Source organism: Nannobrachium achirus, assembly GCF_963921795.1.
Source record: "Nannobrachium achirus genome assembly, chromosome: 18".
NCBI classification, from domain to species: domain Eukaryota; kingdom Metazoa; phylum Chordata; class Actinopteri; order Myctophiformes; family Myctophidae; genus Nannobrachium; species Nannobrachium achirus.
The window spans coordinates 23,836,466-23,849,142 of NC_137825.1; the positions used below are offsets into that span (position 1 = coordinate 23,836,466).

Consider the following 12,677-nt stretch of genomic DNA (forward strand, 5'->3'; position numbering starts at 1 on the left):
CCAAAACAGTACTTCAAATTGCTTGCTTCAAACTAAATGTTGGCCTCTCCAGTTGAGGCATTTTAATTTCAGACCTTATAAGTTAATCAACAAGGCTTTGGTTTAATAAACACCTGCAGTTCGCCCACACGGAACCCACTTTATTATCGAGCGGGGTAGCAAAAGATCATGATCACTGGTGTGGTGCTAATCAAATGCTCCACTTGTTGCAAATCAGGTAAATAAGCACTTGAGTTTTCAACTTTATTATCAGTCAAGACAGGTTCCAGCATAATATTAGTTTTGGCACTAGCGATTATGCTTTGGTTTAATAACACCAGTACGGTAGCTACTGTAACATGCTAACTTTAATTCACCCACACAGTTTCATGTTTTTTTATTTGAAGATACTAAATAGAGATGAGAGCTAACATTTATACACCCTATTGCAGGGGCAGCTTCCCTAGATGTGTTCATCCTGCATGCAATAATTTCACCCATGGACATTTGTAGTTTGTCCATGGACATTTGTAGTTTGCCCATGGATTTTGCCCATGGATAGTTCTACCTTTGCATGCATCATTCTGTTTGTACTGTGTCTATGTACGGTATAATCTCTCAAGTCAGATTCAGAGCTCCGCAGCTGAATCTGTCGTTTTTTGTTTAGTTTTTTGCCGATGGGTTCCCAGATTAGTCCATGTTCTAACGCCCGAGATTCGAACCTGTGTCTCACGCGGCTAGGAACATTGAAGCTAAACATCTTATCTGCTAGCCTAAAGGGGATTCTGATTTTGGTCTCCAGGCACATGCACCATTCACCCATGGATTTTGGACACTTATCCATGAACTCCGAAACGTCCGTGGAGGAATGGTGCATGCGTGGGACAAAGCGTCCTGAATTTGGCATTGTATGCCCACATTCTGGCCGGCTGGCCTGCACCGTGGGAAAACAAGTCAGCTCTTCATGAAAGAGAGTCTGAGTCAACGTTTCCCCCAGCATCACTATTCAGATCTGCTGTTACAACACAGAAATATCCCCCACCGGACCCTATAGTCTCTCATACATACTGTTCATTCCTTGGCCAGCAGTGGTTTGCTCTTTGGATTTTTTTTGGTATTTTTTTTTCCAGATGAAAAGATTGTGGAGGCTGCGGGCCAGCGATCCTCTCCCAACCTCAAGGTCGGTGCGGTGGATGAGCTAGCGCGCTCTGATAGAGTGCCAGTCTCTGAACAGCAGGGATCTGCCAGGCCCCTGTGGTGCTTTTTAATCTAGCAGGCCTGAGGGCCCTGGCCCACCTACTGTAGATGCAACCTCACACTACTGTAGCCCCAAGGATCGTGTCCTTTTCCCAGTGATTCTCAACCCTTTTTTCCCCCGATTCAGGGGTCACAGTTTGAGGCCACACACCCCTATTTGATTTTCTTTACACTGTAAAATCATTAAAGTTAACCCATTAAGATTCTACAAAACATCTTCTGAATCCTAACAGTTTTCAGAAAAAAAGAAACTGTTGCCAAGGTGCACAAAACAAGGTGTGCAAAACATTTTCATGTCAAGGACCACCAAAACTATATGTATTTAGCCGAGGACCCCATCTCAAAATATTTTGTTCCAGGGACTCCAAAAGAAAAGATTTGAGTTCAAAATGTATGTTTTAAAAAATAGATATATTCAAAGATTTGCAAGCTTGTAGATCTGCTACAGTATGTTTGAATGGCCGACGCTAAAATCTAAAATGACACAAACACTTTCCCTGTTTTAATGGGTTCATTTAACTCTGTGAGTGTGTTGCTAATGCGTGTGCAATGTAATGCTTGCAGAAATGCCACTGGGTGTCAGAAACAACAAGACGTCTCACAAGTGAGCAGGATGTATGCGAAGGCATGACTCGCTGATTGTGAGATGTTTGTAGCTAGTGGCTAATTTGCTGTCGGTCAGGATCAGTGGGTATAAGGCGTCAAGTCATCCATGACAAACTGTTGACAGCGTGCCTCAGTCCCCGAGGAAACCTTGAGCGGCTAACTATCAGTTTGTCACACTTACGCAATGCACGCAGTGGTGTAAAGTAACTAGTTTAACACATTTACTGAGATACTGTACAATTTTGAGGTGCTTTTACTTTATAGCCTACTTGTACTTCTACCCCACTACATCTCAGAGGCAAATATTGCACTTTTTATTCCTCTACAATTATTTGGAAACTTAAGTTACTTTGTAAAATGTCATTATTATTATTATTACAAAATATAACTAAACACTTCAGCCCTATTTAAACTTTATCTATTTTCGATTTGAGAATAGTTGATTGCTATTTTCAAGATTTTAATGCATATGATACATTGTTAAACGGATTAAAACATTCTGCATAATGAGTATTTTTACTTTTTGATTCCAATACTTTTGTACTTCAATTCAAGTAAATGTTGATTATCAGACTTTTACTTGTAACGTAGACCGTAGTATTTCTACAGTGTCGAATGGATACCTTTAAGGACAACTGTGAGTCACTGCACGCACACAGACACACCCACACGCACAGACAGACACAATCTATCTATCTTTCATCCCCAATCTGCTAGCCTGGCATATGTGAGCACACCCTGTAGCATAAGCTTCCTACTGTGCAAATGAAGACGAATGAATTGACGGTTAATGTTAGTGTAGAGGACATTTTAAAGTTATGTCCTGATCCGATAACTTTCTAACCTGCCTTCCCCATTTTGGACTTGGCCATTATATAGAAACTCTCTTTTTGCATACTTTGTTTTGTTCTACTACTGTTGACCGTGGACTGGTACTGTTGCCACATTGGTTCATGATTATTCATTCAAGACGAAACACGCTTATTCATTTTCGCAGCCGACTGGGATTTTGTTTCGGTCTTTAGCCTTGTCACGAAATTGTCAAATGGTTGCCAAACTGTAATTTTTTTTTGTCACGGTTCCTTCTGTTTTGAAGGACTTATCCTGGCAAGTTGAAACTTTCTGACATGGTTGAATTGAAGAGAAATTGGCCCAGCTAACCTTCCATCCTTCCATTTGTTCCTCCTTAAATGTTGCACCCGGACCAATGGACCACAAAGGGGGAATGAAAGCGTAGTTCGATTCTGGAGTTTGTTTTCGTGTCGAGGTTAAAGAGGACGGGAAGCGAAACATGTTTCACACTCTAGAACAGGGGTCTCCAACGTTTTCAGTCCAAGGACCCCTTAGCAGAGAGAGAGATGAAGCAGGGACCCCCTCTACATAATATTGTATAAATGTGTGATGGAGATACTCATCGATTTCATGGATAGATTCATAGACTTGTTTGACACTTAACCACTTAAAATCATAAATTGTCGATACTTAGTAAACTTGACCTTTCACTCTGTACTTGTTCGGCTCTTTTTTACCTCTACACCAAACCTATTTGCCTAAAATAGCCGATCTACAAGCTCTCAACGCCTCGCGCTGAGCTTGTAGATCTGCTATTTTTGGCTGAAGATTATAGGGATGTGAGGGTTCAATTGTTCATTTAAAATAATAATCCTATCATACAAGGATTTCGCGGCCCCCCTGCAGTAACTATGCGGACCCCCTAGGGGTTCCGGACCCCCTGTTGAAGACCCCTGCTCTAGAGCATATCCGTGGTCATCTATCTATAAATGCGAGAAGTCTCTGCGTGTCTGTCTGTCTGTCTGTCTGCGTGTATGTAATCCACGTATCTCGAGAACCGTTAGTCCCACCGGCTTCAGATTCGGCACGCACGTTCTCCGCCGCGGCGCAGAGTGCAGTGCCCGGCCTCGACCCGACCCGACGCGCGTTTTTTCCGAAACGGCGCAAAACGTTCGGAATCTCCTTATGCGGAGCTGATTGTTGATTGTTGACATCAGGCTGTTCCGGAGGAAATCGGCGCAAGCGCTGACTCATTGTGACATCATTTCATAAAAGGCTCTGACATCGCGTACGCAACATGAGTCAACACAAAATGCCATGGTTATGTATCTCCATATACGCAACATGAGTCAACACAAAATGCCATGGTTATGTATCTCCATATATGGGCATATGGGCAGATCTCCATATGGGCTACATATATGGGCATATGGGCACTGCTGACTCATATGGGCAGATTGTTGACATCAGGCTGTTCCGGAGGAAATCGGCGCAAGCGCTGACTCATTGTGACATCATTTCATAAAAGGCTCTGACATCGCGTACGCAACATGAGTCAACACAAAATGCCATGGTTATGTATCTCCATATATGGGCATATGGGCAGATCTCCATATGGGCTACACAGATATATGGGCATAAATGGACGTATCGGCACAAGGGCTGACTCATACAGAGATCTCCATATATGGGCATATGATATATGGGCATAAAATGAATGCCCCCATATATGGGCATAAAATGGATTGCAGACAGACAGATACAGATATCTCCATATATGGACATAAATGGACAGAGGCAAACAGATGGTCAAAGATCTCCATATATGGGCATAAAATGGACGCAGACAGACAGATACAGATATCTCCATATATGGGCATAAATGGACACAGGCAAACAGATGTTCAAAACGGGTCCTATGACCACAGGTATAATGAGGTTTGCATTAAAGGGGGAACCGGCACTGTGTCTGCAACACAGTTGGAGGCACAGACAGATACTCCATATATGGGCATAAAATGGACGCAGATAGACGGATATCTCCATATATGGGCATAAAATGGACCCAGAACTATAACTGCAGTGATCTCCATATATGGACATAAAATGGACGCTGACAGACAGACAGACAGACAGATACAGATATCTCCATATATGGGCATAAATGGACACAGGCAGACAGATGGTCAAAACGGGTCCTATGAAAACAGGTATAATGGGGTTTGCATTAAAGGGCGGGGCATTCATTCCCTATTTACATTGTTCCGAGTTGGCCAGGTCGCCGACTAGACGCTGGGCCGCCCGAAGGGCGGCCCAGCTTCTAGTAATAATTAATAGTAGATGCCAAAATGAAAAAAAAAGGAGAAAGCATCTGTGTAATTTTTTACTTTTTACATTGGCTGTTCAGAATTAGCAGATATCACATCGAGTCAACTTCGTACCAAGCTTCGAGCTTCTACATCTGCTATTCTTGAACGTTTTTGGCCTCAGGGCTTAACACATTTGTTGCCAGGTATACAATGAATGAATTCAGTAGCCAATCAGTGTTTTTACCTTATTTCCGAGGCTCCTTGTACGCACCACCGGTCCACATGTAATCCAATTACTTCCAGTCCGGCGACACGCTCGTATTTTCTTTCACCCAGAAGAGAAAAATCACAACCACGTCCACCCGTGAATTCGTTATGGTCCGTAGAGAAGGGCTTGTTTTAAACAAGAACGCGATCTGGAGATGGATTACGAGATAAATCCATTTTCACTTTCCTTCCTTCATTGCAGTAAACAGAGGTTTTCATTCCCGGATGACTAAATCTCCCGAAGGATTATGGGAATTTAAGTTTTTGCCTCAGTGTCGGGTGCCACAGACCAAGCTGTAAAACAACTTGAAAGCGGCACAGTCGATAAACAACAAACGAACAAGACAGCCCAGTCCATCCATCATACAATCATGCATGCCATGCATGCAGCATGTGTTTTGACCTTGTTGTGTGTTGGTGTGCTTATGTGTCTCTATAGCACGCTGTTCACAGAGTGTTGCGTTGGTGTGCTTCAGGCACATGCGCACATACTGTACACACCAGTAAGACTCCCTAATTGGGAGATAAGCGACCGTCAGGTCCCATACACAAACTTTAGAAGGCAATGGTAGCCAATCAGGAGGAAATATGGAAAATTGGACAGATCCATGTTGATGACATGACTTTAGAGATACTCTGTACCGCGTGATTTTAGGGCAGAATCTGTTGGAGCAGTGTCCAAAAATGTGTTTTGCAAGAATCAGCCTGATAGTGGCGCTAGAAGAGGGCAGTGTGAGAAATGATTGTGGTTTGGCAGCCAAGGAGTGTGTGTGCGTTACGTTACTTGATGGACAGACGGCGGTGGCTTGAGCCCCTGCCCTTTTATCCGTCTGTAAAAAAAGTGCCCTCTCCAGACCAGGAATGCAGTTTTTACTATGGCGAAAGAAATGCAAATGACCTCTTTCCATGCCATACCTCAAGGCAGCATTCAAGAGAATTGCCTCGTCCATACTCTCCTGAACTTGAATGCAGCATCTTATGTTGAAAGAATTGCGCACTCTGTGCAGAAATCAAACATCGAAAATAGCCGACCTCCAAGCCCACAACGTGTCGAGCTGCATCGCGTCTTGAACTTGGAGGTCTGCTATTTTCGATATGTTCACCAAAAGGCCCGTTTAGAAATGTCAGCCCCTGCCTCTCTAACATTCTCTGTACGTCCCTGGTGTGCTTGTGTCTCCATAGCAAGCTGTTCACCGAGTTCATCCTGAAGGTTCCACTGGGTCGCCTGGTCAAACAGAAGCTGGAGTGTCTGATAGACATCGTCCACAGTGACCTGTTCACTCAGCACGGTGAGACGCACGCACACACACGCGCACATGGACTCAGTAGCAGAAAATGGATTCTATTTGAGCTACACTTTCGAGGCGACCGTGTTGTGCTGGGGGGGGGGGGGGGGAGGGACGCCCAGCGCAACACTTGTGGAATACTTTCACTACTCTAAGCAAGGAAATACTTGTTTTTAGTCAAATTTTATTTTATTTTATTGAGGAGCCGTGTAAGGGATAACGTCTGGCTCAGCACTCAATCGAGTGAAAAATCCCTCCAGGCTGATATGGCACCTTCGCTATCGAGTCGGTGCCATATCAGCCTGTCGGGATTTTATCACTCGATAATGACTGCTGAGCCAGACGTTATCCCTTACATAACTAATGCTTTCTTTTTTGTCCTAACGTCTTTCTTATGGTACTGGTCTGGTCCTCACAAGTATAGTGATACAATTTAAGTACGCACATGCGCGCGCACACACACACACACACACACACACACACACACACACACACACACACACACACACACACACACACACACACACACAAATAATGGTAAATGCATATATGAGCCCCAACAGACATGTTGAAATTGCTTTACCCAACATTCAAAACAAAACAGTTTTCATTTTATTTTTAGGGCACAAAGAACAAGCAGTCAAATTTAGTTAGTACGGCACATAGAGTATTAGAACTATTTACATTACTGTATTTACTAAAATGTAATGCTTATTAAAATGTAATTCAATCAATCAATGTGATCATGATCAATTCATGGCTGGACCGCTATTGAGGCCTTCCTCTTCCTGTAACACAGTCACCGTTATCGGAAACCTTTTTCATTTCTTTTTCATAAGTCACAGAGCTGCAACAGAGAGCATAACGAAGCCGGGTAATGAAAGTGTGACTAACGCGTGACACCGTGATTAGTAATTCAATTAATCCAAAGCTGCTGGCGGGGCTGTGCCTTTTTTTCCCCCATTAAAGGACTTATGCATTGATTAGTGTGTCAATTAAGCAACGATTCCCTCCCAGCAATCTGAGGAAATCTTGCATATAGCTGCGGCCAGTCTTCTCACGAAATGGCTTTTTATTAATCCCTAATGAAGAAATCTATTACGAAGGACGCTCCCAATCTGAAAGCCATTGATATACACCGATCTGTAAATGATTGGTTGCTTTTAATCAGCATGAAATCACAATTGATCTGCGAGGTCTAGGATCACTACGTGGAAGAGAGACTGAGGTCACCGGTCAATTTGTTCTGCATTTCTATAGAGCCTTTTCATCCTAAGCCAGGGGTCTTCAACGTTTTCAGGCCAAGGACCCCTTAACTGAGAGAGAGATGAAGCAGGGACCCCCGCTACTATTGTCTAAATGCGTTATGCTGATTTTTACCGACTTGTTTGACAGCACTGTCATCAGTCTATGTTGGATTCGTGTTAATATTTTTTCAGACATTTAGCCAATTCAATCGTCGATACGTAGTAAACTTGACCTTTCACTCTGTACTTGGTCTGCTCTTTTTGACCTCTACACCAAATCTCTTTGCCGAAAATAGCCGATCTACAAGCTCTCAACGCCTCGCGCTGCGAGGCGTTGAGAGCTGGTAGATCTGCTATTTTTGGCTAAAGTTATCCTCAGAATAAGGATGTGTGGGTTCAAAGTTTTTAATTGAAAATAATTATCCTATCACACAAGGATTTCGTGGCCCCCCTGTAGTAACTCTGAGGACCCGGGGTCCCGGACCCCCTGTTGAAGACCTCTGTCCTAAGCACTTTACAAAGTGTGTGTTACGTACAAAAACACTCTCTGACGCAGATGGAACTGTTCGCAAGAGGCTGCTCTACCTCCCGCTTGTAGATCTGCATTTCTTTGGCACATAAGTTATGTCTAGTCGTATATCACGTTGTCTACCTTGACTGAGCCAAGCCTTAACATTTCTAAAGAAGTAATATTAAACAAAACAGACAAGCGTTCAGCTGATATTTCAGCAACATCATCAGTTCTTGGAACAGCAAAAGTCAACATATTCTGCTAGCTAGCTTTGCACAGACAACATCTTTGATCATTCTTCATTTACTTTGCAATCCTTTTCTAACTTGGACTGGAATTAAAGTTTTGACATTATTAATAGTAACACACAAGGTCATTATGTTTTTTTTCCTGCTCAAGCTGCATGCCACGTGCATTTTCAGAGCATGTTCATATTTTGTTTCCGGCTTGGATCAATGGAACTAACATTACATTTCTATTTATCAGAATCACGATGGAATGTTATCGTTAAAGTTGTACTGTGTTGCCAATTAGTCAGCCGCCCACTTGCAATATCATCGCGGCCCATCGTTGGGCCCCGGCCCTCTGGTTGAGAAATCACTGAGCTAGTCAGACAGCTGTGCGCTACACGACCAGGCTTGGTTCTAATTTATGCACAGCTGGAGCAAACAAACAGCCCCCTGGAAACGAGCGCGTCGGCTAGCGATGATACGAAACGACAGCCATGTCTGCACACAAATAGTTTGGCTGCTGAGGGACGGCGAGCTAAGCTGCCCACCAGTCAGAGGGGAAGGGTGATGCGTGTGTGAGCTTGTCATTTTGTGATTTTTTTTCCCAGGGCTTTGTTGAAAACAAAAGAAAATCTCCTGTCTGAGGTCGTCTGGCATTGTTGTGGAGCGCTTAATGCCTAGTGTTTTTCTACAGTGTCATACCAATCCAAACACGCATGCATGTACACACACGCACGCACGCACGCACGCACACACACACACACACACACACACACACAGACATGCACATGCACATGCACATGAGCAGATTTGTGCACATCATGCATGAGGAGTCATACATGTGCACATAAATTATGTGCATACATAGTACACACACACACACACACACACACACACACACACACACACACACACGCTCCCACATAAATACATGCATACAAATACAGGTCATGCATATTCCTGCACACGCATGAATAGACTTACCTGTAGGCCAACGTCGATCCAGCAGGGGTCCAAACGGAGGCTTACGGGTCTGCAACTCGGTCCATTTGGTTCCATTTCACACTCTCAGAGTTAAATGAACGCTGAGGATTGCACAGTGAACGTTGGCGTCCTCTCAGACATAAGCAGCGGTATCAAATGGGTGTCCGTGGTAGGGCTGTCACTATTCCGATTCGAATCGTGAATCAAACCAAAATTTGACCTTCGATTTGGTGAATCAAAATCACAACCAGAATCGCGATTCACTTCCGTGCATGAAAATGTCAGTTGTTAGGGCATAAAACCCAAAGTTTATATTGTTTATGTTAAACCTTTTGTTGCGACCGAAAGTCGCAGTTTACCATGAAAAATGTCACAGCTTGTCTCCGTCTGTGTGTGTGTGTGTGTGTACACACATTTTTACCGTCTATGGGTTGGTTCCCTTGTCACTGTGACATCACAGGTGATATCACAGGTGACATCACCTATGTAAAAGTAAAAGTCCATATATGGGTATTCCCCAGAATCCCTTTTATGCCCATATATGAAGACTCCTTATGTCATCGATATACTGTATATCACTGGCAGATGGCCAGATGACATAACATTGTTGACTATCATGCAGAGTCTCCATATATGGGTAACTGGTCCGATATTCATCACTGGCCAGATGGCCAAGAATTAATTGGCTTGACCTCGCCCGAGGTCGCATGTCGCCCTGAGGTGTCTTACTAGTTATTCTCATTCTCATTTGTTATTAAAATATAACTGACTTATTGAGAAATAAGTGTTTTTCTTTATAAATCAAGACAATAGCTTAAATAGTCATATAGCTTGCTCTCAGTGCTGAAAAATGGAGGTTTAAAAAATTGTATATCCTATATTGTATCGAAAATTGAATCGGATCGAATCTTGACCATAGAATCGAATCGTGGATTAGGCATATCGTGACATCCCTAGTCCAGGGGTTTTCAAAGTATTTATTTGAACACCTAAAAAATATTTCGTATAATTTTAAACTTGAATTACAAAGTTATTTTCAGTCAGTTTTAACCAAAAAAAAAAATCCTCGCAACATAATCACTAAAATATCATCACTGTCAGACCTCTGTCAAAACTAGTGAAAACAGCCGATCTACAAGCGCACAACGCCTCGCAGTTTAGTACATTTTATAGAATAGATGATAAATACAAAACGAACAGTTTTGGACATACAAGGTTTCCACCCGACAATGACGGTATGCTATAAATATAAGGTGCTAGGAGTGAAAATTATTATGTAGGGGTGCCTCGGATTAAAAAGATATTCATGGGGTGCCCTGAGACAAAACAGTTTGGGAACCCTGGCCTAGTCTGTGGCATAATACAATATCAAACAGGTCTTTCAAATATAAAAGGTTGAAAATCAATCCCTGCTCTAACCCACACATCTGACAACACTAAACGTTTGGTGGGAGTGGGAGTGGGTGGGACTGACCGGGGGGGGAAGCAGACTGGAACTATCGAGCGGGGCCACGAGTGCCCTCCTCAAACTTTGAGCGCAAACAGATTTTGGATGCTACAGTGGTTCGACCCTGTAACACAGGCCAGGGGAGCAGCCGGCATAATTGTGTTCTCTTCCAGTGAGCCCATTTGCAAGTGATTTATTTGCCTCCAAGAATCGTGCTCGACTCTTCCCATTACATTGACCACTTTCAACCTGGTGTACCCTATTTTGGGCATGTCATTATAGTTGAGAATGTTTAATAAAAGAAAAAAGAAAAGGAAATGGTAGCCTATAGCTACAGTACAAGCTCACGACGCATTGTGAGCTTGTAGATCGTTTTTTTTTCACTGCTTGGCAAAGTTTAAAATAGGACTGGTTTACAAAAGTCAACTTATTATAAGAAGAAGAATTTTAAATTGCAGGGGGGGATCACATACGGTACTAAATTAACTTTCAAAACACTAGGGGGGAGGGATAGGGGTTACCGTATGTGGTTATTTTCCAAAATAACAATTTTGCGATTTGTCAAAATGTGATTTTACATTTAAAAAATGTTTTTCTATGTTAATCGTTTTGCAGCCTGCAAAAGAAGAAAAAACTGCCATGGGCAAATATATTCAATGCATATTGATGAGAGAGCCAACACAGACCAGTAGTGACAACTTACGCCATGCTGAGGGGCGCACATCTAGTTAGACGCCTCTCGATGTGTGTTCTCATGCTTTAAAGCTACGCGCCTTCTACAGGGGGTCCGGAACCCCTCTGGGATCCTCAGAGTTACTACTTGGGGGGCTGCCAAATCTTTGCCACTTTTTTTGTTGTTGCATGAGACGTAGCCTTCTGTTCTCGGCACCATTATCTCCTTTGTTTACCAGCATTACATAATGGCGGACATTGATAAAATAGTGCTGATTCTAACGCTGGAGGACTTTTCCGCGTGTCATTTGTTATATATTGGTTTAAGGAAAGAGATAACGTTCCGTTATGCACTGGGAGGTATGAAAGCGAGGCCCTGACGGATTGAATTCAATGAGAGGCGGGTGGACAAGCTTATGATTAAACAATAGATTTTGAATGATTGTCAAATAATCGGTTCCGCAAAACAAAAACAAGACATAATGCACATTGTTCTGTGATATCTTGTTTTCAGATGTGCACATTGTATTTTACTGAGGTATCTAAAGAGCTTAAGTCCGGACTGTATGGGCTGCCTGTCTTCGCTAGACTGCTTGTTGACAGGCTGCCAATAGACAGTCTTGCGATGACAGCAGCATTTTTAGCGTTTTAACGCGGGCGGATATTTGTCGATGAACATGCTGGTGTAGACGGGACTTTCTTTATTATTATTTTTTAACATAGGAGGAATGAAACGAGAGACTCTTGCACACCTACAAAAGCGACTGGTGTGTCGAGGAGAGACCAAACAATGGTCTGGTAAACTGAATAAGAAAGAAATTCCACGCACACTGTCTTCAAATGCAAAGAGGGGATTTAATATGGAATCACAACGTTTCGGTCCTATTGCGACCTTCGAAAGGTCTTGAAAGGTCTAAAAAAAGATTGACTGATGAAGGTCTAAATACGACTGAAACGTTGTGATTCCCTATTAAATCCCCTTTTTGCATTTGAAGACGGTGTGCGTCAAGTTTTTTCTTATTCAGTTTAACATGTTTAACAACAGGAAAATATCTATATGGTTAGTGTGTGTGTTAATACCCTATTCCAG

At 42.8% G+C, this 12,677-nt stretch overlaps 1 protein-coding gene across 1 annotated transcript in view; it reads left to right on the forward strand.

The window, feature by feature from the left end:
* dock1 (dedicator of cytokinesis 1) overlaps window positions 1–12,677 on the forward strand; it is a 433,218-nt gene that overhangs the window by 145,511 nt on the left and 275,030 nt on the right. Inside the window, exon 25 of the mRNA XM_080747125.1 lies at window positions 6,393–6,499. Coding sequence (XP_080603251.1) covers window positions 6,393–6,499 — 107 coding nt within the window. The remainder of the gene's footprint in view (window positions 1–6,392; window positions 6,500–12,677) is intronic.